This window comes from Macaca fascicularis, chromosome 3 (assembly GCF_037993035.2).
Source record: "Macaca fascicularis isolate 582-1 chromosome 3, T2T-MFA8v1.1".
NCBI classification, from domain to species: Eukaryota; Metazoa; Chordata; class Mammalia; order Primates; family Cercopithecidae; genus Macaca; species Macaca fascicularis.
In genome coordinates this window covers 143702653-143728451 of record NC_088377.1, presented here as the reverse complement: position 1 = coordinate 143728451, position 25799 = coordinate 143702653, and the positions used below count along the sequence as shown (strand labels likewise).

The 25799-nt window shown below is 39.6% G+C and overlaps 1 protein-coding gene across 4 annotated transcripts in view; it reads left to right on the top strand.

The window, feature by feature from the left end:
* The window catches only part of RSBN1L (round spermatid basic protein 1 like), a 100339-nt gene that overhangs the window by 49650 nt on the left and 24890 nt on the right, over nucleotides 1-25799 (top strand). The window contains exons 2-4 of one of the 4 annotated variants that reach the window (XM_074035665.1): nucleotides 3341-3457; nucleotides 14947-15041; nucleotides 17780-18420. In XM_074035665.1, the coding sequence (XP_073891766.1) occupies nucleotides 15020-15041; nucleotides 17780-18420 (663 nt within the window). In that variant the 5' untranslated portion in view covers nucleotides 3341-3457; nucleotides 14947-15019. Of the gene's footprint in view, nucleotides 1-3340; nucleotides 3458-14946; nucleotides 15042-17779; nucleotides 18421-18632; nucleotides 18660-25583; nucleotides 25608-25799 lie in introns of those variants that run through there. The other 3 variants (XM_074035667.1, XM_074035666.1, XM_005550390.4) reach the window with 3 other exon arrangements.

Here is a 25799-nt window from a genome sequence, read left to right as displayed (position 1 = left end):
TTTTTTTGAAATGGAGTCTCACTCTGTTGCCCAGGCTGGAGTGCAGTGGCACCATCTTGGCTCACTGCAACCTCTGCCACCTGGGTTCCAGCGATTCTCCTGCCTCAGCCTCCCAAGTAGCTGGGATTAAAGGCACCCGCCACCATGCCCAGCTAATTTTTTATATTTTTAGTAGAGATGGGGTAATTAAATAATTAAATAATTAATTATAATAATTTAGTAGAGATGGGGTAATTAAATAATTTTAAATAATGGCTTTTAATAATTTGGGTTATCTTTCAGTTTCTTTTTGGAATGTATGTATATTTCTAAAGTTTAAAAATAATTGAGTCATAGTGTACAATAGTTTCCCTAGAAGCTACAATTTCGCTAGAAGCTAGTACAATTTCCCTAGAAGCTAGTTTGATTTCATTCTGAAAAATATTTATGTCTTGTGATTGTGGTAGGCTTATATTGTGAATGTATGCTATTGAAAGTTTACAGTTAGTTGTTGGCTAGGTGTGGTGTCTCACTGTAATCCCAGCGTTTTGGGATGCCGAGGCATGCAGATCACTTGAGGTTAGGAGTTCGAGACCAGCCTGGCCAACATGGCGAAACCGCCTCTCCACTAAAAATACAAAAATTAGCCAAGCATGGTGGTGTGTGCCTGCAATCCCAGTTACTTGGTGCCTGAGGCAGGAGAATTGCTTGAACCTGGGAGGTGGAGGTTGCAGTAAGCTCAGATCGTGCCACTGCAGTCCAGCCTAGGCTGCAGAGCAAGACTTTGTCTCAAAAAAATAAAAAAAAAGTTCATAGTTATTTTAACCTGTATGATTACAAGTCAGGATTGTGAGTACCTTTAGGGGTGTTATGTAAAGACTGGAAGGGAACACAGAAGGATTCTGTGTTGCTGTTTCACAAGTATCTCCATTTTATTACATTAATATTATACTTTAATAAAGTTTAATAGTTATTAAAATACTACTTCTAAGTTGGTAAGATTAACATAAATGATTAGAAAAAGGAATGTGGAGACATTTTAGGTGACTTTTTTCAGTTGTAATTTTAAGTGATATATAAATAGTTCATCTTGTTAAAAGTTTACTTAGGAAATATTATCTAATATAATGTGTCTAAGCTCCAGATACTTGGAGTAACTTTTTTTTCCCCCCGATATAGAGTCTCACTCTGCCACCCAGGCTGGAGTGCAGTGGCGCGATCTTGGCTCACTGCAACCTCCGCCTCCCTGGTTCAAGTGATTCTCCTGCTTCAGGCTCCTAAGTAGCTGGAATTATAGGCATGCACCACCACGCATGGCTAATTTTTATATTTTTAGTAGAGACGGGGTTTTGTCACGTTGGGCAGTCTTGTCTTGAACTCCTGACCTCGGGTGATCCGCCCACCTTGGCTTCCCAAAGTGCTGGGATTATAGACGTGAGCCACTGTACCTGACCTGGAGTAACATTTTATAGCTAGACAGCAGCCTATGACAGGATTTCAAGGACTTTAACATCAGAAAGTAAGAGTAACAAACCAATCAGAAGTGTGGAAACACTTTAATCTATTCCAGAAGTTAAGTTATATGTGGACAGATAGGGAGTTTATCTAGTTTATTCACCCCTGTATCCCTAACCTTTTTCTTATACTCAGACTACGTATTTGTCGAGTCAGTGAATTCCTGTTTGCTGTACTCTCATATGCTTGGAGTGTTATCAATTTAAAAAAAAAAAAAAAAGTTGTCAGTTTTATAGGTGAAAATAATGTCTTAATTTGTATATTAATGAGTGAAGTTTAAAAATGTTTATTAATCACATGGATTTAATTTTTTGAAAATTTATTTAAGTAGTGTAGACCTGTGCTATTCAGTGTGGTAGCCACTAGTTTTATGTGACTCTTCAGCACTTAAAGTGGAACTAGTTTCAAATTGAGATGTGTCATAAATGTAAAATATATGTTAGATTTTGAAATCTTAAGAAAAAATGTAAAATATCTCATAATTTAAAAATATCAGTTCGGTGTTGAAATTATAATGTTTTGGACCTGTTGGGTTAAGCAAAATACATTATTAAAATTAATAAAATTGTTTTTCGATTCAGATTTAGATTACTGTCTAGATCAGGACAGTGCTTATATAGACAGTAATGTAATCATTACATGATTAGAACTTGGGTTATGGTAGTATTTATAGAAAGGAAAGTAAGGAGTGATTTTTTTTTTTTTTTTTTTTGAGACGGAGTCTCGCTCTGTCACCCAGGCTGGAGTTCAGTGGCTGGATCTCAGCTCACTGCAAGCTCCGCCTCCCGGGTTTACGCTATTCTCCTGCCTCAGCCTCCTAAGTAACTGGGACTACAGGCGCCCGCCACCTCGCCCGGCTAGTTTTTTGTATTTTTTAGTAGAGACGGGGTTTCACTGGGTTAGCCAGGATGGTCTCGATCTCCTGACCTCGTGATCCACCCGTCTCGGCCTCCCAAAGTGCTGGGATTACAGGCTTGAGCCACCGCGCCTGGCCGTAAGGAGTGATTTTTAAGGGATTATGCAGTATGTATATATACTCTATAATCTCTACTATGTTCTGGGATATTTCACATCTTGTGTACTTCCATCATGGTTTTGTAATCAATAATAAGATTTTTGAGGGCAAAGCTTTATATCCTTCTCTATATTTTGCCTTTTGCTGGGTGCAAAGGAAGTCATTTGAACAAAGAAGAATTTAATAGGATATCAAATATTTTGTTTGAAGTTTTAGAGTGCAAATGAATGATCCCTAGAGTTATTATGCCCTTTATTTAAATATCACAGTATCACCACATAGTCAGATTGAGTCATACTGTTTTTAAAAGGAGCCAAGGGTAAGGGAACCAACATCTAGTCTTATATGTGCTCGGCTCTACATAGTCATTTTACATCTTTTTTCATTTAATCCTTATATTAACCATATGAGGAAGGTATCAGCTACCATTTTACAGATTAGGAAACTGAGATCAAGTAATTTTTCTCTTATGTTGCTAATCCATAGATGCTCAATTTCAACACTAGCACTTTTCCACTGTAGCTTTTGCTTCAGCTAAAGTTAGTTAAGTGATATGAAATAAATTTAATATTTTGGTTGACATAAAGTAGGTGAAGAATACTTAGAATAAAATGTATAATGATAAATTTTGACAATATGTGTTTCATATTCAGTAAAAAAAGGAAATTTAGAAATATTCCCCAAAACCTGAGAGGAAAAAGAAAACACATATTTGTTCCTCATTCTGATTTTCTTTGTGTATTGTAAATCCAGAAATTTACCTATAGTTTGTGCAGATAAATAAAATTGTAAGTTTTTCATTTTAAATATTTCTTCCGTTTTGTCTTCCAGATAAAATCAAGGACAAAATTAAAGAGAGAGACAAAGAAAAAGAGAGAGAGAAAAAGAAACATAAAGTAATGAATGAGATCAAGAAAGAGAATGGAGAAGTAAAGATTTTGCTGAAAAGTAAGTTTTATTCAATGATTTTAGTTCTACTTTATTTTGCTGTTCAGTATCTCTGTTGGCTAAGTGAACAAAATAAGAAATGTTACTTGGTGCTGAATTTTGTGGAGAATAAACAATGATGAGGAAATGAAAAGTAAATGTAACAATAGAGAGTTCTAATCTGTATGGTAACATGTCTTATAGTATATTTATTTAGTGAGCCATTAAAAAGTTGTAAAGGTTAAGCTTCATTAAACTTAATTTCTTAAATTATTTTAAAATAAGTTAATCCTATGTTTGCATTACTAGTCTTACTTATATTTAGATAATCTAAAAGGAAGAAATCAACAAAAATTGCTGAAGCAAGTTTTAGTATGATAGGGATGGTGAAGGAAGTGATCTTAAAAATAATTGACTGTAATCACCATACCATAGTCTAGGATTTAGAGGGAACATTTTACTCTGAGCTAAATCAGAAGCAGTATGTTTCTTATATGTTTAAGAATATCCTTGTTTTATTCTTTTTTTTCTCTGTTATAGTTGCATTCGTTTGCTATTTCTATATGAGGGTAGGGTGGAGAGAAGAATTTGGGGGGTAGGTGGTTGGGTAATAAGTATACTACAATTCCTGTCAATAAGGCTGAACTTGTAAAGAGAGAATTTATGGTAGAATAGACGTAAGGGTAGTCTTAAATTCACTCAGATGTCAAGGTAAGAATCAGTGGCATTTGGTTGCTAGACAACTAGCGAATTCACTATCTAGCAAATTCACTAGTGCTATCATGTTGGTAGTTGATGATCAGAACATGTTGACCTTAATTAACTTCATATTTAATTTAATTGTTCATAAGGCTTTATATTTGCTTAGAGGGGAAAAGACCACAGCACTGCCTATGTAGCAAAACAACTGGTAGTTTATATTATTTAGGATAAAGAGTATTAGATTCTGTATTTTCATTGCATTCTTTGTCATGTTTTCAGATATTCGTTGTCTATTATCAACATATCAGAACTTTGTTTTCTATGATATTCTTTTTTTTTTTTTTTTTTTTTTTTTTGAGACGGAGTCTCGGTCTGTCGCCCAGGCTGGAGTGCAGTGGCCGGATCTCAGCTCACTGCAAGCTCTGCCTCCCGGGTTCACGCCATTCTCCTGCCTCAGCCTCCCGAGTAGCTGGGACTACAGGCGCCCGCCGCCTGGCCCGGCTAGTTTTTTGTATTTTTTAGTAGAGACGGGGTTTCACTGTGTTAGCCAGGATGGTCTCGATCTCCTGACCTCGTGATCCGCTGGTCTCGGCCTCCCAAAGTGCTGGGATTACAGGCTTGAGCCACCGTCTATGATATTCTTTCAACCTTGAGGAAATATGTCAGAGCTTAAGTTGATGGCTACTTAGTTAATGCTCATGGTCCTTTGTTCTGTTTCTTTTGCCAGTGTATTCTATCTGTTTTGTCTAATTAGATTGTAAGCCTTTGAGGCAGGAATGGAATATAACCACACTAGTTCTGTATAGCAGCCAGTGATGAATGCTTGAAAAGTCTACTTAAGGCTGGGTGCTCATGCCTGTAATCCCAGCACTTTGGGAGGCCAAGGTGGGTGGATCACTTGAGGTCAGGGGTTCCAGACCAGCCTGGCTGACATGGTGAAATCCCGTCTCTACTAAAAATAAAAAATTAGTGGGGCATGGTGGTGGGCATCTGTAATCCCAGCTACTTGGGAGGCTGAGGCATGAGAATCACTTGAACCCGGGAGACAGAGGTTGCAGTGAGCTTAGATCACACCACTGTACTCCAGCCTGGGTGATAGAGCGAGATACAGTCTCAAAAAAAAAAAAAAACGAAAAGGAAAAGTCAAGTTTACTTAACTTCACCCTTGATTTAGTCCAATAGCTATTTTTTCTGATTTAATCAGATAGTAGTTTTCTTATTCATTTGAAAATATCATGCTGTAAATTCTGTTACTTGAGAAGGAATCTGTTTTAGAAATACTTTATAAAAGCCTCATATGTTCTTGATTGAATACTGGATTCCTAACATAATGTGAATTATGTGAATCTAGAGATTACACATGGAAATAAAATTTAAAACAGCCTAAAAATTGAGATTTTTTTAAAAAAAGAAATATACAATATTAACTTTGAAGTAGACAAAAATTTAGGTGGTATTTTGAACCAAGTTAAACTGAAACTGGTGATGAATAATGTAGAAGAATGAGATAGATGTGGAAATTAATTTGTGACTTCTGGGATGTCCATGGAAAAATTTAGGGAAAATGTATTCACAATGGAGGTAAGTAGTAATTTAATTACTGCCTTACAATGTTACCAAGATTAAATGAGGGAAAGTATGAGGAAATGCCAAGTATAGTATCTGTCTCACAGATACTACTGAGTAGTAAATAGTTATGAAATCTTTCTTGTGAGTATGTGTGAGAGATTAACCTTGTGATTGAAAAGCAACAAAACCGGCTGGGCGCAGTGTCTCAAGCCTGTAATCCCAGCATTTTGGGATGCCGAGGCGGGTGGATCACCTGAGGTCAAGAGTTCAAGACCAGCCTGGCCAACTTGGCGAAACCCCATCTCTACTAAAAAAAATACAAAAAATTACGGTGGTTGCCTGTAATCCCAGCAACTAGGGAGGCTGAGGCATGAAAATTGCTTGAACCCAGGAGGCAGAGGTTGCGGTGAGCCGAGATGGTGCCACTGCACTCCAACCTGGGCAACAGAGAGAGACTCCGTCTCAAAAAAAACAAACAAAAAAAACAAAACCAAACTCTCTCCTCTCCTCAGTGTGTAGTATATAGATAATTAAGTGAATAAACACATAATTCTTTGGGAAAACAGTGCTTGTCCCATTGAAAGCACTGAGTGTTATCTGTTGTTACTATCTACAAGAAAGAATTTGCTTAGTGTGTGGGGCCATTTCCCAAGTGAGCCTGTGGCGGTGGTGGGGAAAGGCATCTTTTGTTGGTGGTGACTTGGAACAACAAATCATTTAGTTTGCTGAGGGAAAATATACTTTCATCTACTACTGTGTGCCACTTTTTTCCTTGTGGCCTCCAACTTTTATTCTATCCTTGTAATTTTTTTCTTCTGTTAATGATAATGTTGCAAGCTGTAGTATACACAGGTATTGATGGATGATGGCATTTGAAAATCTAAAATAGATGCTAAGTATATCACACCAGTTCATTTCCTCCAGGTTTTTCTTAAAAATTGTGTCAGGTAGGCTGGGCGCGGTGGTTCACGCCTGTAATCCCAGCACTTTGGGAGGCCAAGGCAGGTGGACCACTTGAGGCTAGGAGTTTGAGACCACCTTGGCCAACCTGGTAAAATGCCATCTCTACTGAAAATACAAAAATTAGCCGGGTGTGGTGGTGCTTGTCTGTAATCCTAGCTATTCTCGAGGCTGAAGCAGGAGAATTGCTTGAACCCAGGAGGCAGAGGCTGCAGCCGAGATTGTGCCACTGTACTCCAGCCTGCGTGACAGAGTGAGACTCGTTCTCAAAAAAAAAAAAAAAAAAAGTGTCTTTTTTTTTGTGCAGTGGTGTGGTCTCGGCTCACTGCAACCTCTGCTTCCTGGGTTCAAGCAATTTTCTTGTCTCAGCCTCCGGAGTAGCTGGGATTACAGCCGTACGCCGCCACACCCAGGGCTGATTTTTTGTATTTTAGTAGAGACAGGGTTTCACCATGTTGCCCAGGCTGGTCACAAACTCCTGAGGTCAGGCAACCCGCCTGCCTCGGCCTCCCAAAGTGTTGGGATTACAGTTGTGAGCCACCACGCCTGTCCTGTCAAGTTTTTTTTACTAGAAATATATATAAAATTATATGCATGATAAAAAGTTTTTTATTAATGCAAAAACCTTATAAAGGTTTATTTGCTAAGAAAGTTGGATTATTTGCTCTTTTCAAAATAGTTTAAAGGAACAAATAAGTTTGAAACAAAGCTTATTTAGTGGGTCTCATGTTATACTAAAATTCACCAACTGCTTTTTCTGATTGTATCCAGTGTGTCCCAGGCATTTTTATGTTGTTTATTAATGATAAAGTGTGAGAACATGTGTTATGATTATAGTATTTTTTAGAGTAAATGTTTTTTATTATAGCATTTTAAATAAGTTTGCTTGTGAGCAGTTAGAATGGGGGTTAAAAGAAGCCGGTGTCCAAGGTGATTGGTAGTGTACTAAAGGTCACAGGAAGGTAACTCATGGCTGGAAGAGTGACAACCATTGCAGTGCATAAAAAGCAGATTCATTCTCCAGAGGCCAAAAGTTGAAAATAAGCCAGTTAGTACTTTTTTCCTATATATAATAATGGGGCGGGGGAGAGAGAAAGATAGATATAAATTTTATAAATTTTTCTGAATTACTTTTGTTTTTTTTCACTTTATTAATACAAAAAGTATACGAAAGTTAGTGATAGAATTAAGCCAATGAATTTGTGATTTTAAAAGTTTTTTCTTAATTTTTCTTTTCATAATTAGCCATTAACAACACGTGCTGTCTTTGTTTCTGTGTGCTCTTCTTTCTGCCTCTGTGATTGTCTCTCTCTGGCTGTAGGTATATCTGCATCTCTGTTTCTGATTCCCTCACTCCCAGTCTGGCACTTTCTCTCTGACTCTGACTCTATACATGTGTGTATCTGTGTGCTTTGTGTGTGTGGTCTGCTATGTGCATTTGTCTGTGGCTTTTGGGAGGGTCTCCCATCGACATTTTTCTTTTCTTTTTTTTTTTGAGATGGAGTTTCACTGTGATACCCAGACTGGAGTGTGGTGGCACAGTCTGGGCTCCCTGCAACATCTGCTTCCCGGTTCAAGCGCTTTTCCTGCCTCAGCCTACTGAGTAGCTGGGACTACAGGCACGTGCCACCACACCTGGCTAATTTTTGTATTTGTAGTAGAGATGGGGTTTCACCATGTTGGCCAGGCTGGTCTCGAACTCCTGACCTCAAACAATCCACTTGCCTCAGCCTCCCAAAGTGCTGGGATTACAAGCATGAGCCACTGCGCCTGGCCACCATTTTACTTCTAATCTTACATTTTTTGAAGGGCCAGATTAGTTGGATAGCAATTCTGTTCTTTCTGTTATAGGTACCTGTCAGGATCCTTTATTGGGTTCTGTTAAAGGATTATAGATTTAGACTGGGCGTGGTGGCTCACGCCTGTAATCCCAACACATTGGGAGGCCGAGGCGGGTGGATCATGAGGTCAGGAGATCGAGACCATCATGGCTAACAAGGTGAAACCCTGTCTCTACTAAAAATACAAAAACTTAGCTGGGCGTGGTGGCGGGTGCCTGTAGTCCCAGCTACTCAGGAGGCTGAGGCAGGAGAATGGCGTGAACCCAGGAGGCAGAGCTTGCAGTGAGCCAAGATCGCGCCACTGCACTCCAACCTGGGTGACAGAGCAAGACTCCGTCTCAAAAAAAAAAAAAAAAGATTTAACATGGACTTTAAATACTATTTCGTGTAGGAGAAGCAAACTGGTATTTAAAATGGCCTTTTTCCTTATTTTAAAATTTTCCGCGTACATATCTACTGCATTTCATATGTAGAGATAGGAAATGAGTGAGAGATTATATAAAACTCTTAAATCTATCTAGTGAATGCTAATACCCCAGTTTGGTTTCATGTAAAGAATGCATTTTGCCTGTGTCCACTGGGGGTTCCCAAGGCTACTCCTAGGGCCTGTGATTTGCTGAAAGGACTCAGAGGACTCAGCATATAGTTGTACTTATGGCTATGATTTATTATAGTGAAAGAGGGCAGGCATGGTAGCTCACACCTCTTATCCCAGCATTTTGGGGAGCTAGGGCAGGAGGATTGCTTGAGCCCAGGAGTACGAGACCAGCCTGGGCAACGCAGCAAGAACCCATCTTAAAATATCTATCTGTCTGTCTGTCTGTCTGTCTGTCTGTCTGTCTGTATGTATACACACACACAGAGGCACACATGCATACATGGCGAGAACCCATCTTTAAAAAAATATACACACACAGGGACACACAGGAAAAGGATACAAAGTAAAATCAACAAAGAAAAATAGCACATGTTGCAATGTCTGGAAGAAATTAGGCACAAGTTTCTTAAGAGCCCTTTCCCAATGTTGTCACACATGATGTGCTTAATTCTTGCAGTGGTGAATTGTGACAACATATGTGAAATGTTGTCTGCCAGAGAAGCTCATCAAAAACTTAGTGCCCAGGGTTTTCTTTGTACATTGGTCATATAGGCACCATCTGCCTTCCACAAACTAAAATTCCAGACTCCCAGAAGGAAAACAAGGGTTCAGCAAGTCTATATTGTTTAGGCCAGGCGTGGTGGCTCACACCTGTCATCCCAGCATTTTGGGAGGCCAAGGCAGGCAGATCACTTGAAGTTAGGAGTTTGAGACTAGCCTGGCCAACATGGTGAAACCTCATCTCTACTAAAAATACAGAATTAGCCGGGCGTGGTGTTGCATGCCTGTAATTCCAGCTATTTGATTGGCTGAGGCAGGAGAATCGCTTGAACCTGGGAGGCGGCAGAAGTTGCAGTGAGCCGAGATTGCACCACTGCACTGCAGGCTGGGCGACAGAGTGAGACCCTGTCTCAAACAACAACAACAACGCAACAAAACAACAACAACAACAAAACTATATTGTTTGCACAGTTTTGGCACAGTGAAGACTCTTACAGAATGGTGGGAACCCTCCAAAAATAAAAATTCCTAGATGCCAGCCCAGAGTCAACCTTGCAAACAGGACTCTCTAAGAATAACAGTCTCAGGTATATTATCTCTTCTGCATACAGTGCTCATTTCAGTCTTTAATTACAGAATAGTTTTCCGTGGGAATTTTTTTTTTTGAGACACGGTCTTACTCTGTTGCCAGTCTGGAGTACAGTGGTGTGATCACAGGTGACTGCAGCCTTTACCTCCCCAGGCTCAGGTGATCCTCCTGCCTCAGCCTCCTGAGCAGCTGGGAATACAGGTGTTTGCCACCACGCTCAGCTAATTTTTGTATTTTTTGTAGAGACAGGATCTTGCTATGTTCCCAGGCTGCTCTGCCATGAGAATTTAACTCCTTGATGCTCGGTCTAAGAACCTCTTGACCGGGTGCAGTGGCTCATGCCTGTAATCCCAGCACTTTGGGAGGCCGAGGCGGGTGGATCACCTGAGGTCAGGGGTTTGAGACCAGCCTGGGCAACATAGTAAGACACTGTCTCTATTAAAAAAATAAATAAATAAGTTTTTTTTTTTTTTTTGAGACGGAGTCTCGCTCTGTCGCCCAGGCTGGAGTGCAGTGGCCGGATCTCAGCTCACTGCAAGCTCCGCCTCCTGGGTTTACGCCATTCTCCTGCCTCAGCCTCCTGAGTAGCTGGGACTGCAGGCGCCCACCACCTCGCCCGGCTAGTTTTTTGTATTTTTAGTAGTGACGGGGTTTCACCGTGGTAGCCAGGATGGTCTCGATCTCCTGACCTCGTGATCCACCCGTCTCGGCCTCCCAAAGTGCTGGGATTACAGGCTTGAGCCACCGCGCCTGGCATAAGTTTTTTTTTTTTTTTAAAAGGAATCTCTTAACTGATTTCTTATTGGTTTGCATTTTTCAGTTCCTATTATAATACTTTTTGGTTTATCCTCATGCCTATGAAATAGACTAAGTATTGTCTCTGTTTTATTTCAAAGTAATGTGTTCTACTCACTATATTTTCTGATTTAACCTTTTTTGGTGTTAGGCATAAGTGCAGGATATTAAATATACTTTTGCTCAAATGAAGTTTTGTTCGTTTTGGCAACAATTGCATAATTTATGCAGTTCTACATATATTTTCAGTTGTATTTAGGAATGTCATTAATCACACCTATGCCCTTTAAGCTTTCTTAAATTCTATTTTTTATTGTACTACTACCTTTTTTCCCTGATTTTTTTTTTTGATTGTTTCATCTTTCATTTTACTTAGTCTCCTGTTTCATTTATTTTTATTTCATTTATTTGTAGAGATGAGGTCTCACTATGTTCCCCAAGCTGATCTCGAACTCCTGGCCTCAGTTGGTCCTCCTGCCTTGGCCTCCCAAAGTGTTGGGATTACAGGCATCAGCCACCATGTCTGGACTGTTTTACCTTTTACATTTATTTTTATTTTTATTTTTTTCTGTTGCCTCAGCTGGGGTGCAGTGGCATGGTCATGGCTCACAGCATCCTCAACTTCCTGTGCTCAAGCCATCCTCCTGCCTTAGCCTCCTGAGTAGCTGGGACTACAGGCATGTACTAACATGTCCAGCAAATTAAAAAAAAAAAAAAAAAGATTTTGTAGAGACAGGATCTCACCATGTTGCCCACACTGGTCTGGAACTGCTACGTGCAAGTGATCCTCCTGCCTTGCCCTCCCAGAGTGCTGGGATTATAGGTGTGAGCCACCATGCCTGGCCTGCTGTTTGACTTTTTTAAAAAAAATTAGTATTGTTCTTAAGATACTAATTAACCTAAATATGATATTTTGATAGTTCATACCTAGGCAGCACGTCTGAATTTGATAACATTATTCAAGTGTATGTCTTAGCTGCTTACAGATAGACTCTCTTTTTTTTATTTTTATTTTTGGGAGATGTCCCGCTCTTGTCACCCAGGCTGGAGTGCAATGGTACTATTTTGGCTGGGATTACAGGTGCCTGCCACCACGCCTGGCTAATTTTTCGTATTTTTAGTAGAGACGAGTTTTCACCATGTTGGCCAGGCTGGTCTCGAACTCCTGACCCCAGGTGATCCTCCCGCCTTGGTCTCTCAAAGTGCTGGGATTACAGGTGTGAGATACTGCACCTGGCCACAGATAGACTCTTTAGAGAATTAACACTTTTTCTTTTATGACTTTATACACCTATGTAATGAATAATGTTGACAGATTTCTGTTTTTGCTTCTCATACTAGTTCTTCATTGGATACTTAATTATCACTTCTATGAATTTTTACAGATAATTTCTTAATATCAGACTTCACTTTTATGGATTGCTATCAACTTGAAATAGTTTTTGTTGTTTTTAGGGCTAGAATTTAGTGGTATTCATATGTGCAAAAACGTGACTGAGGCTCGGCACGGTGGTTCATGTCTATAATCCCAGAGATATCATTTCACTCTAAATTAATATAAAGGTTATTTGTTTCATTTATACGGTGTTGATGGACATACGGTATACAGGTATCCCATGAGAGAAGCATGTAACTTTTATAATATGAGTTAGGAGTGAAGTGATTTCAGTTCTAACGTGAGAAATGAGGGAAAGCAACATGAAGGAAAGGACATAAGAGTTGTCTTTAATGCAGTGGTCCCCAACCTTATTGGTACCAGGGACTGATTTCGTGGAAGACAGTTTTTTCATGGACAGATGGGATGGTTTTGGGATGATTCAAGGACATTACATTTATTGTGCACTTTATTTCTATTATTATTACATTATAATAGGTAATGAAATAATTGTGTAACTCACTATAATGTAGAATCAGTGGGAGCCATGAGCTTGTTAATCTGTATTTGCAGCAGCACCCAGCACTAGTATCATCTCAGATCTTCAGGCATTAGAGTCTCATAAGGAGCAGGCAACCTAGATCCCTCACATGCTTAGTTCACAGTAGGGTCCACCTTCCTATGAGAATCTAATGTTGACAGGAAGTGGAGCTCAGGCAGTAATGTGAGCGATGGGGAATGGCTATAAATACAGATGAAGCTTCGCTGGCTCGCCCACTGCTCACCTCCTGCTGTGCGGCCTAGTTGTGACAGACTATGGACCAGTACCGGTCTGTTGCCCTGAGATTGGGGACCCCTGCATTAAAGGATAGTGTATTAGTCCATTTTCGCACTTCTATAAAGAAATACATGAGACTAGGTAATTTATAAAGAAAAGAAGTTCAATTGGCCTATGGTTCTGCAGGCCGTACAGGAAGCATGAAGCTGGCATCTGCTAAGAAACTTTCAGTTATGGTGGAAGGTGAAGGGAAAGCAGGCACACCATACATGGCCAAAGCAGGAGAGAAGTGGTTCTGGGGGACGTGCTGCACACTTGTAAACAACCAGATGTCACTCACTATGGTGATGTAGCACCAAAGGGGAAATCCACCCCCATGATTCAGTTGCCTCCTACCAGGCCCCACCTTCAATTGTAATTGGGGCTTACAGTTCCACATGAGATTTGGGAGGGGACACAGATCCAAACCATATCATTTCATCCCTGGCCCCTCCCAAATCTCATGTCCTTCTCACATGGCAAAATTGAGTCATGCCTTCCCAACAGTTCCCCCAAATCTTAACTAATGCCAGCATTAACCCAAAAGTTCAAAGTCCAAAGTCTCATTTGAGACAAGGCCAAATATCTTCCACCTTTGAGCCTATAAAATAAAAAACAAGTTAGTTACTTCCAAGATGGTGGGGCAGGGGGAGGGCACGGTGTAGGCATGGAGTAAATACTCCCGTTCCAAAAGGGAGAAATTGGCCAAAAGAAAGGACCTACAGACCTCATGCAAGTCTGAAACTCAGCAGGGCAGTCATTAAATCTTAAAGCTCCAAAATAATCCCCTTTGACTCCATGCCCCACATCCAGGACACTCTCATGCAAGAGGCGGGCTCCCAGAGCCTTGGGTAGCCCCACCCCTGTGGCTGTGCAGGGTTCAGCCCCTGTAGCTGCTCTCAAGGGCTGGTATTGACTGTGTGAGGCTTTTTCAAGTACATAGTGCAAGCTTTTGGTGGATCTACCATTCTGGGGTCTGGAGGACAGTGGCCCTCTTCTCATAGCCCCACTCTGCAGTCCCTTGGTGGAGACTCAGTGTGGGGACTCCAGCCCCACATTTCCCCACATTACTGTTTCCAAACCATAAAGATTTGGAAAATTTGCAGTCTGGCCAGAACTGTGGTAGAAAAGAAAAGCCCATTGTCAGGTAAGAGTTCAAGCAGGCTGCAAAAATCTGCATAAATAAAACAAAAGAGCCAACTGCTAATAGGCTAGACAATGGGGGAAAGTCCTAGAAGGCATTTCAGAGAACCTTGTGTCAGCTTCTCCCATCACAGGCCTGGACGCCTAAAAGGACTGAATGGTTTCCTGGGCCAGGCCCAGGGCCCTGCTGCTCTGCACAGACTCAGGATACTGCTCCCTGCTCCCCAGCCACCCCAGCTCCAGCTGTGGCTCAAAGGGGCCTGGATTCAGCTTGAGCCACTACTTCAAGGGTGCCAGCCATAAGTCTTGGTGGCTCTATGTGGTATTAAGCCTGCCAGTACACAGAATGCAAGATTCGAGGCTTGGGAGCTTCACCTAGTTTTCAGAGGTAGTATGGAAACACGTGGATGTTCAGGCAGAAGCCTGCTAAAGGAATGGAGCTCTCATGGAGAACCTCTCTACTAGGGCAGTCACTTCCACATTGTCAGATATCTTTATAGCAATGCCCATTCCTCAGTACCAGTTTTCTGTATTAGTCCATTCTTATACTGCTATAAAGAAATACTTCAGACTGGGTAATTTATAAAGAAAAGAGCTTTAATTGGCTTATGGTTCTGCAGGCTGTACAGGAAGCATGATGCTGGCATCTGCTCAGCTTCTGGGGAGGCCTCAGGAAACTTTCAGTCACATCAAATGGATAGGAAAGAGTTCATTGGTAAGTAACGAGCAAGGCAAGGGTATTTTAAGGAGAGGAAATGCCTTTGCTAGTAGAATTATGTTTTGTAAGAAATTGTAAATAAATAGTGCAATTTGACCAGAGCATGAGGTACTTGAGGGCACTGTCTTTGGATTCCAGACTGAAGAGATTATAGGTAGACATTGAGAGCTCTTGAAAGCAGTTTAGCTAAGGAATGAATATGATTAAAAGAATATATAAAAATTATACAAAGGTTAATATGGCTCTAGCATTCAGGATGAGAGACAGCTATGCAGCTGTTAGACCAAAAATTAAGACAGTGGCATCAAGGAATTCAGAAGTAATCAAGGATGAGCTGGATAATTCTGTCAAATCATGGAGACACAGGAAAAAATGATTTGAGTAAATATAACTGGATTTGATATTTCAACATTCTGGGAAAGCAAATTTAAACAAATTGAAAACATAACCAGAATTTAAGCAGTAAGAATGATAAGGTGATAAAGGAAAGACCCTGGGCATAGATAATTCTTTTTTTCTTTATTTTTTTCTTTTTGAGATAGAGTTTCACTGTGTCACCCAGGCTGGAGTGCAGTGGCGTGATCTTGGCTCACTGCAATCTCTGCCTCCCATTTCAAGCAATTCTCCTGCCTCAGCCTCCCAGGTAGCTGGGATTACAGTTGTGCGCCACCATGCCCAAGCTAATTTTTGTGTTTTTAGTAGAGACAAGGTTTTGCTCTCTTGGCCAGGGTAGTCTTGAACTCCTGACCTCAAGCAATCCACCCACCTCGGCCTCCCAAAGTGCTGGGATTACAGGTGTGAGCCCCCGTGCCCGGCCGGAATTCTTTTTTTTTTTTTTTTTAATTTAAAAAGTTCTTTTTACTTTGTTAACCACTCAGGGCACAGATTATTCTTTATGAGAAGTTTGGTGGTCAAAGACTTTTAAACAAGGGTTTTGGAGTTGGTGGGAAGGACTTACTTTTGCAAATAGAACGTCTCAATCACTGGAAGAAGAAAGGAAAGAAAGATGTGAAGATGAAAATGTTTAGGTAAAGAAGCGGATTGGGAGAATTTCATTCATGGTAGGTTATCTGTGAAACTGAGATAAAAGATGGAATCAGTGAGTACCTTTTCTCAACCCTTAGTTCAGTGGCTTTTTTATATTATCTTTCTCATGAGGCTATTTACTTGTTTGTATTTTTCTTATATAGAAATGAATATAATGTGATAATATTATTTGTATACTTAGATTCTATAGTTGTAAAGCCTCTGTGGATTAATCTTTTATCCTTTGGACTTCTACATTTCTGAGCCCAGAATATACTTGATTTTGTTCACAAAAGCTCTTTAACGTACAGGCTACATTTTTATTCATCTCTTTACTAGTACATGGGTATTATTTGAGCTTAGAACGTGATAAATGATTCTGATTTTTGTCATCTCTTTTGTAGTACCTTTTTGGGTCTTACTGTAATTTTGTCAACTGTGGTGGACTTAAAGTAGACTATATTAGATGCAAGAGTAATTTACTAAGAAGGAAATGTGGTAGAAAGCTAAGGAATTGCTGTGTTTGTTGCTGTTATATTGCACAACTGTTTTTGTCCCTTTATGATTTATAAATCTCTATGATACTTTGATGCAATTTTTAAGACCTGAGGTAAAGTAAAATTGATGATATATATATTAATGAGTAACATCTAGAGGGCATTGTTTATATTGATCTTTGTTCATCTTTACATTTCTGATTTTCTGCATTTAAAATTTGAAGATTGTTTTCTTTTTTTTTTTGAGACGGAGTCTCACTCTGTCACCCAGGCTGGAGTGCAGTGGTACGATCTCAGCTCACTGCACCCCCTGGCCCCTGGGTTCAAGTGATTCTCCTGCCTCAGCCTCCCGAGTAGCTGGGACTACAGGTGCGTGCCACCACGGTTGGCTAATTTTTTGTATTTTTAGTAGAGACTGGGTTTCTCGTGTGAGCCAGGATGGTCTTGATCTCCTGACCTTGTGATCTACCCGCCTCAGCCTCCGGAAGTGTTGGGATTACAGGCCTGAGCCACCATGCCTGGCCTGAAGATTGTTTTCTGAAATATTCATTCATCTCCTTATTTCTGTAAACTGTGAGCATTTGCTATATGTCAGAATGGTAGCACACACTGTAGATGTAACTTTGCTCTACGCCTGCCTCTTTCCCTCTCTCCCTCTGTCCCTCCATCTCTCCTCTCCGTCTCTCTCTCTCTCTCTCTCTCTCTCTCTCTCTCTCTCTCTCTCTCTGTGTGTGTGTGTGTGTGTAGATGAAAAGACTGGCTGGCTGGGTGTGGTGGCTCATGCCTGTAATCCCAGCACTTTGGGAGGCCGAAGTGGGCAGATCACAAGGTCAGGAGCTCGAGACCAGCCTGACCAACATAGTGAAACCTTGTCTCTTCTAAAAATACAGAAATTAGCTGGGCGTGGTGGCGTGCTCCTGTAATCCCAGCTACTCAGGAGGCTGAGGCAGGAGAATTGCTTGAACCCGGGAGGTGGAGGTTGCGTTGAGCTGGGATCCCGCCACTGGACTCCAGCCTGGGCGACGGAGCAAGACTCCATCTCAAAAAAGACTGACTAAATATTGATTATCAGTTCTGTAAAAAATGAGTCCTAAATATATAATTCTGAGTAAATTTTCAGAAGTAAACTTCTTATTTATACAAAACTGTTCCTAAAGCATGGTTTTTAAAGTAATTAAAATATGGAGTTTCAAAAAACATTTTTTCCAACAGGTGGGAAGGAGAAACCAAAAACAAATATAGAAGACTTACAAATTAAAAAGGTAAAGAAGAAAAAGAAAAAGAAACACAAAGAGAATGAAAAACGGAAGCGTCCGAAAATGTATAACAAATGTATTCAGACCATCTGCTCAGGATTGCTAACTGATGTTGAAGATCAAGAAACCAAAGGCATCCTAAATGATAACATAAAAGATTACGTTGGGAAGAATTTGGATACCAAGAACTATGATTCCAAAATTCCAGAGAACAGTGAGTTTCCATTTGTCTCATTAAAGGAGCCACGAGTTCAGAATAACCTCAAAAGGTTGGACACTTTGGAATTTAAACAACTCATTCATATAGAGCACCAGCCTAATGGAGGTGCTTCGGTTATCCATGCCTACAGTAACGAACTCTCCCACCTGTCTCCTATGGAGATGGAGAGGTTTGCAGAAGAGTTTGTGGGTCTAGTGTTCAGTGAAAACGAAAACTCTGCAGCTTTCTACGTGATGGGTATTGTTCATGGGGCAGCTACTTATTTACCTGACTTTTTAGACTATTTTTCATTTAATTTTCCCAATTCACCAGTGAAAATGGAGATATTAGGAAAGAAAGATATAGAGACAACGACTATGTCCAATTTTCATGCTCAGGTAAGAGGTTTTTAGTTTTATTTTACAAAATAAGTTTTAATTATATGTTTTTAGATGAATTTCTGTTTTTTGTTCCTAATTAGGTTGAAATAAAAAGGCAAGACTATAATGAAACCATTTGGGAGTATTAAGAGTAAATTACTTTCTTGATGTGAGCATAAGAATTTAAAATTCAATTTTCACTTATGTGTGTGTTTTTTTTTTTTTGCAAGGAGAGAACTTGAACCTAAGGAAATGAATTTAGCCATGCATTTTCCAGTCCTTAAATAGTTTTCTTACCTGGAAATCACCTAAAATTGTCTTCTAACTTTAGAATGCTTTAAGGTACTTACCACCAGGCCCATCACATGGTAGGTACTGAATAAATGTAGGCCATTAAAAATATTGTGGTAGGAAGGAATCATCAGTTATTGTGTAATGATGTGTAAAAAGTAGCAATCAGTATATTGAGCTAATTTTCATTTCCTACCCTTCTCTATAGAGAAAGGTAGGAGAATATATATTATTCTGGAAAGCAGACATAATAGAGTCTGCTGGTTCTTGAACTTCAGTGTGGGCCCATCTGAAAGGCTGATGCCATTATTATCCATCCTCAAATTGGGACTGTTCAGGCTGGGAGATTGGCCAATTCTCACATTTATTGATGCTGTAGTTTTTGGTTTTCTAGGAACAGTTTTTGGTTTCTAGGATAACATTCTAGTTTGGAAGGAGGGAAAAAGTAAAGGAAGTCTCAAATGGATCTTAGTGGTGATTTATCCCAACATCTCTCAATTTACAAATAAGTAAACAGACGTAGAGAGAGAGAGGAGTAAGGTATTAACATTGTCAGCAGTGTCAGGAATAGAACAAAATCTTAATCATCATCCAGGGCTCCTTTCCTTATTCTGAATATATTCCTTTTTTGATGGGTGCTCAAGTTATAGTTTCCACTTTAAATGGTAGTCTGAATGTTCAGTCATATCTACATGTACCCCGCCCCCAATAGCATGAGTATGTTTGGTGTATATTCTGTAGTAGATTGTAGTCTGGAAAATAATGTGGGGTGTGTGTGTGTGTGTGTGTGTTTTTTTTTTTTTTGAGATGGAGTCAGACTGGAGTGCAGTGGTGTGATCTCGGCTCACTGCAACCTCCGCCTTCCGGGTTCAAGCGATTCTCCTGCTTCAGCCTCCCAAGTATCTGGGATTACAGACGTGCACCACCACACCTGGCTAATTTTTGTATTTTTAGTAGAGACAGGGTTTTGCTATGTTGACCAGGGTGGTCTCAAACTCCTGACTTCAAGTGACCTGCCTGCCTTGGCCTCCCAAAGTTTGGGGATTATAGGCATGAGCCACCTCGCCTGGCCTGGAAAATAATTTTTAATGTGTGTGTGTAGGAATTATTCTCTAACATAAGATGTTTGAGAATTGAAATTTAAATATTTTCTAAGGTGGATAGGGAGCTATAGAGCATCCATTACTAGCCCTGTCATTTTATAGAAACCCAAAATGGTGAGTTACTTGTCTGAGGTTACACCTGAGTTTAATGGCAGAATCAGGACTGGCATCTAATAATAGTGTTCATTATTTATTGAGTACTGACTGTGCCAAGGACTAGTTCTTCTAAGTATTTTATATGTAGTAACTCATTTAATCCTCTTTATAATCTTATTTTAGCGGTGAAGAAACAGATCCAGTGAGAGAAGAGATAACATGCTCAAAGTCCCTTATCACCTTATCATTCATTTGTCATTTATTACATGTCTCCTAAATGTCCAGTTTTATATTGGGCCTCTTGGCTCCCATTCCCGGTTATTTCCACAATATCACAAACTTTCTTGCTTTGATACTATGCAAGTTTGCTTCAGTAATCTTTTAAGTGTGACAGTTCATTGATGTGCATCACATTCATTGATGTGCATCACATTACATGCTTTTCAGATTTTTTTTTCAAATAAAGTGAGGAATTATTAATTTTATACTAAATTATAAGAATTTTCATCTAAACTATGTAATATGTACACCATGAAAACTGCTTTTGTTACTAAATAAAATGAGATGCTGGACTTGTTAATCATGGCAGTGTATGCCTGGGTTGTGGATCTCAAGTCCTTGATGAGCCACCTACACTGGTTGTCACCATCTCTTCAGGCTTCTTGGATAATATATATTGCAAAGAGGAAACTGCAGGCAAATGGATCCTGTTTGTTACCAGCTGTGGTTCTGGCCCCATATCTGTGTGATCTGCTACCCTGGTGACCTGAGCATGTCAGCTGCAGGGACTACTTTTGCTTCTTTAGCTTTAGACTTAAAGGCAGGAAAGTGCATGTGCAAGGACCATATTCCTTTTATCATAAGATTCTTCAGATCTTATTCCTGTGAGTGGGGAAGTTGTTGTCTGCAGATTGGGAGGTAGCCTTCGATTTGTCCTTAGACACTGGCTTTATGAAACTTAATGGCATCCAGAAGAGAGAGCAGTAGGAGAAAAATGAGCATGCTTATTCTTGCACAGTTCTATTTCTCATCCCTTGAGTTCTCCCAGTTAAAGCTCTTTCAGCCTACATTGAAGTGTCCCTTCCAGGAGGTGATTTTATTTAGTAAACTTTTTATTGAAGTATAATGTATACACAATACATATTATACATATTATAAATGTATAGCTTGATGAATCTTCACAGAGAACACACCCATGATTTTAAAAAGCCAAATATTATTAGTAGCCAGAAATCTTCCCCAGACCCTTCTTTATCAGTACTGTGCCAGCCCCCTAATCCCACCACATGAACCCAGGTGATCACTGTCCTGACTTTGAACATCACTGATATATTTTACTTCTTTTTGAACTTGAGTGGAATCAGATAGTGTCTGATCTCTTTTCTGTAGTACAATGTTTGTGAGATTCATCCATCTTGTATGTAGTGGTACTGTATATGGTATTCCATTGTGTTAATATACCACAGTTTGTTTATATTGTTACCATCTGGATGGACATTTGAGTTGTTTCCAGTTTGAGGCTGTTAGAACACGGATGCTATGAGTATTTTCCACATGTCTTGATGAGCATATGTATGTGTTTCTTTTGAGTATATACCTAAGATTAGGATTTCAGGATCAAAACATAAGCACATATTCAGTTTTGCTAGATACTACCAGTGTTCCAAAGTTACTGCACTGATTTACATTCCCACTAGCAGTGTTCCATATCCTTTGCCATGCTTAGTAGTGTCTATCTTTTTCATTTAAGTCATTCTGGTGACTATGTAGTGGTAGCTCTCTGTGGTTTAATTTATATTTCCCTGATGACTAAGGATGTCAAGTACCTTTTTATCCAGTTGAATACCCTCTTTTGTAAAGTACCTGTCCACTCTATCAATTTCTTACTGCTTTTTTTTCTAGTTGATTTGTTGGACTATTATATATGTAGATAAGAATCTTTTGTCAGCTAACTGTATTGCAAATATTTCCTCTCACTTGGTGTCTTACCTTTTCATTCTTAGGTGTTTTTGATAACCAGAAGTTCCTAAGTTTAATGTAATCTAATGTATAATTTATAATCCATTTATGATTACCGTTTCTTACATTCTGTTTTAGAAATCTGTGCCTACCACAAAGTCATTAATATATTCTGTGAACTTTTCTTCTGGAAACTTTTATTGTTTTACCTTTCATGGTTAAATCTATAGTTAATAAAACAGCAGCTAAAAGTATTGGAAAAATAATCTGTAGTTCATCTGGAATTGATCTTTGTATATCGAATGAGGTAAAGATCAAGGTTCATGTTTTTCCATATGAATACCCAAAAGACCTAGCATCATTTATGGAAAAGATACTCCTTCCTCATTGCATTGTCGTGTCACCTTAGTCATAAACCAGCTAATCATATGTGTGTGGGTCTGTTTCTGGGCTCTCTCTGATTCCATTGTTTTGTCTAATTGTTACAGCTTTATAGTAACTCTTTCTATTGATTGATTGATAGATAGATACAGGGTCTTGCTCTATCAGCCAGGCTAGAGTGCAGTGGTACAATCATAGTGCTCTGTAGCCTCAGATTCCTGGGCTCAAGTGATCCTCCCACCTCAGCTTCCTGGGTAGCTGGGACTACAGGTGTGAGCCACTGTGCCTAGCTTATAATTAATCTCAATAATCTATAATCGGTTTGCTAGCTTTGTTCTTCAAGATTTCCATGGCTCTTTACACTTCCATATAAACTTTAGAATCAGCTTTTCAAGTTTCAAAGAGTTACCTGGTAGAATATTGCTTGGTATTACATTGAGACTGTAGATAAGTTAGGGTAGAATTGATGCCTTTACAACATTGAGTCTTCCGGTCTGATCATGGTATTCCCCTTCATTTGTCTTTTTATTTTCTGTCAGTAATACTTTTTGGTTTTCAGCATAGAGGTCTTGCAGATTTTTAAAAGATTTATTCCTGTATATTCAAGAACCTCATTTTGTTAATCACCCTTTTTGAGAACATGGAAGTTTTCAGCACTTCTTAGAATATGACATTAACACTCATCCTGAGAAACTGAAAATGTATTTTGTACCCCATTTATCTTCCAACATCCCCCTTTCCCTTATTTGTGGTACTGTCATGTACATGCTAGTTATTTGGAATGTCAGAAGTTTAGTAATTAGCCATGGCACTATTCAGGAGGCTGAGGCAAGAGGATCACTGGAACCCAGGAGTTTGAGCCCAGCCTGAACAACATAGCAAGGCCCATGTCTCTTTGCAAATAAAGAAAATCACACCACTGCACTCCAGCCTGGGCAGCAGAGTGAGATCCTGTCTCAAAGAAAAAAACCCCAAAAAACAAAAACAAAAATTTAGTAATTAGGTTATATGAAATTTAGAAAAAACGAGTTTTCCATTAATGAATGCTTGTTATTAGAATCATGTAGTGAAACTGTATATTTTGGTGGTGTCAAGTGGATCAGCCCATATACTGCTGTGTGAAATTGCTTTCACCAAAATCATTGGTTGAGATGACATTAATTGACCTAATGTGAGTCAGTATTCTAGGGGAAGGAAGAGCAGAGGTACCAATATTGGAATGTAGTTTTACTTAATATAAACCACAGCAAAAACCAGTTGTGGATAATAAAGCTAAATTAATGTTAAAGTGTTTGCTCAGGAATCAAACTTGATGACTTCTCACTAACTTCAGCTGCTCCTCAACTTACGCTAGGGCTGCATCCTAATAAACCTGTAAGTCAAAAATACTTTTAAGTTGAAAATGCATTTAAAACTCTGATAAACAGCTGGGCGTGGTGGCTCATGCCTATAATCCCAGCACTGTGGGAGGCCGAGGTGGGCGGATCACCTGAGGTCAGGAGTTCGAGACCAGCCTGGCCAACATGGTGAAACCCTGTCTCTACTAAAAATACAAAAATTAACTGGGCATGGTGGTGGGCACCTATAATCCCAGCTTCTCGGGAGGCTGAGGTAGGGAGAATCTCTTGAACCCTGGAGGCGGAGGTTGCAGAGAACTGAGATCGTGCCGTTGCACTCCAGCTTGGGTGACAGAGCGAGACTCGTCTCAAAAACAAAACAACCTCTGAGAAGCCCACTGAAAAAAAAAATTACAAGGAAGCGAACCATCTTAAGTCCTGATGCTGCTTGACCTAACTGTGAGGTTTGAACCTGATAAACCCCTAGTAAAGTCAAAAAATTATGAGTTGAACCATCTGAGTCGGGGACCATCTTGACTAAGTTCAGTAGGTTCAGTTCAATAGAACCTGCTCTTGTTATGAGATGACAATGCTTTCTGCAGAGCAGAGGAAAGCAGAACTGTAGAGTAATTCAGTAACTATCCTTCAGTTCCCTTTTCTACCTTTTATATTCTGAAAAATCTTTGATCTAGTTAAAACTAGTCCAAAAGCAGTATTCAAAAGATCTAGAAAAATGTGGGAAGACAAGGTAGAGTGAAGTTGATAGAGAAAAATGGTACAAATCTGACTTTTATTTTTACTTTTTATTTTTTTATTATTATTTTTTTGAGACGGAGTCTAGGTCTGTCATCCAGGCTGGAGTGTAGTGGCGCTATCTCAGTTTACTGAAGCCTCTGTCTCCTGGGTTCAAGCGATTATCCTGCCTCAGCTTCCTGAGTAGCTGAAACTGCAGATGTGTACCACCACACCTGGCTAATTTTTTGTATTTTCAGTAGAGATGGGATTTCACCGTGTTGGCCAGGCTGGTCTTTGACTCCTGACCTCGGGTGATCCACCCGCCTCGGCCTCCCAAAGTGTTGGGTTTACAGGCATGAGCCACCACACCTGGCCTGACACTTATTTTTTAGAATGTAATATAGTTTGGAAAATACATTTAGCAGCATTAAAGAAATTCATGGCTGGGTGTGGTGACTCATGCCTGTAATCCCAGCACTTTGGGAGGCCGAGGCAGGTGAATCACAAGGTCAGGAGTTCCAGACCAGCCTGGCCAATATGGTGAAACTCTGTCTCTAATAAAAAAAATACAAAAAATTAGCTGGGCGTGGTGGTGGACGCCGTAGTCCCAGCTATTTGGGAGGCTGAGGCAGGAGAGTCAGTTGAATCTAGTAGGCAGAGGGTGCAGTGAGCCGAGATTGCACCACTGTCCTCCAGCCTGGATGACAGAGTGAGACTCTGTCTCAAAAAAAAGAAATTCATGAGAATACTATCCTCTAGGTAATTAATTAGCACCATTTTTAATTGATAAAAGAATATATATAGTAATGTTATATGTGCTTTATGTTTTATATGATGGTAGAAGCTGTGCACTGCAACCATTCAGTGATGTAAATGGCAGTCCCTAGGTTGTGCAACCTGATGGTCCTGACCACCACTAGCTGTAGAACCCAAACCAAGTTCATGCTGAGTTTGTATCCTCATGAGCTTAGTTTTCTGTTTTAGTTATTGTTCTTAAATTACAATCAGGACAACCAAAATAATTTGCTTTAAATTCTGTAGAAACTAAAAGATGACAAATTATGTAGCTGTTTCTATGATTTTTGTAGTGATAGTGTTTATCTTTGTAATAGTACTTTGTAGCTTTCACAAATACTCATTTTAGCATCTGTTCAACTTTATTAAACACATATACGTAACACTGACAAAGGATTAAAACATCCCTGTTCTTTCGTCTTTGGTTTAGGAATTCTTTTTACTTGTATAATTCTGTTTTCCATCTTCATCTGTATCCTTGCAGGTTGCCTGAAAGGTTTGAAGACCGTGTGGCATTATATATATTTTAACAGGTCATGTCATTTCTCTAATGCTGTGGCCCTGAGGTTAGTGATATAATATGAAACTGTATCATGAAAGTCTATTTGAGAATAGAAACATATGTATGGACTTTTCCCAAAGTTTGTAACCTGTCCATATCTGTTAGCTTTTGCTGTATTAAATGTATAAACAGAAGTCT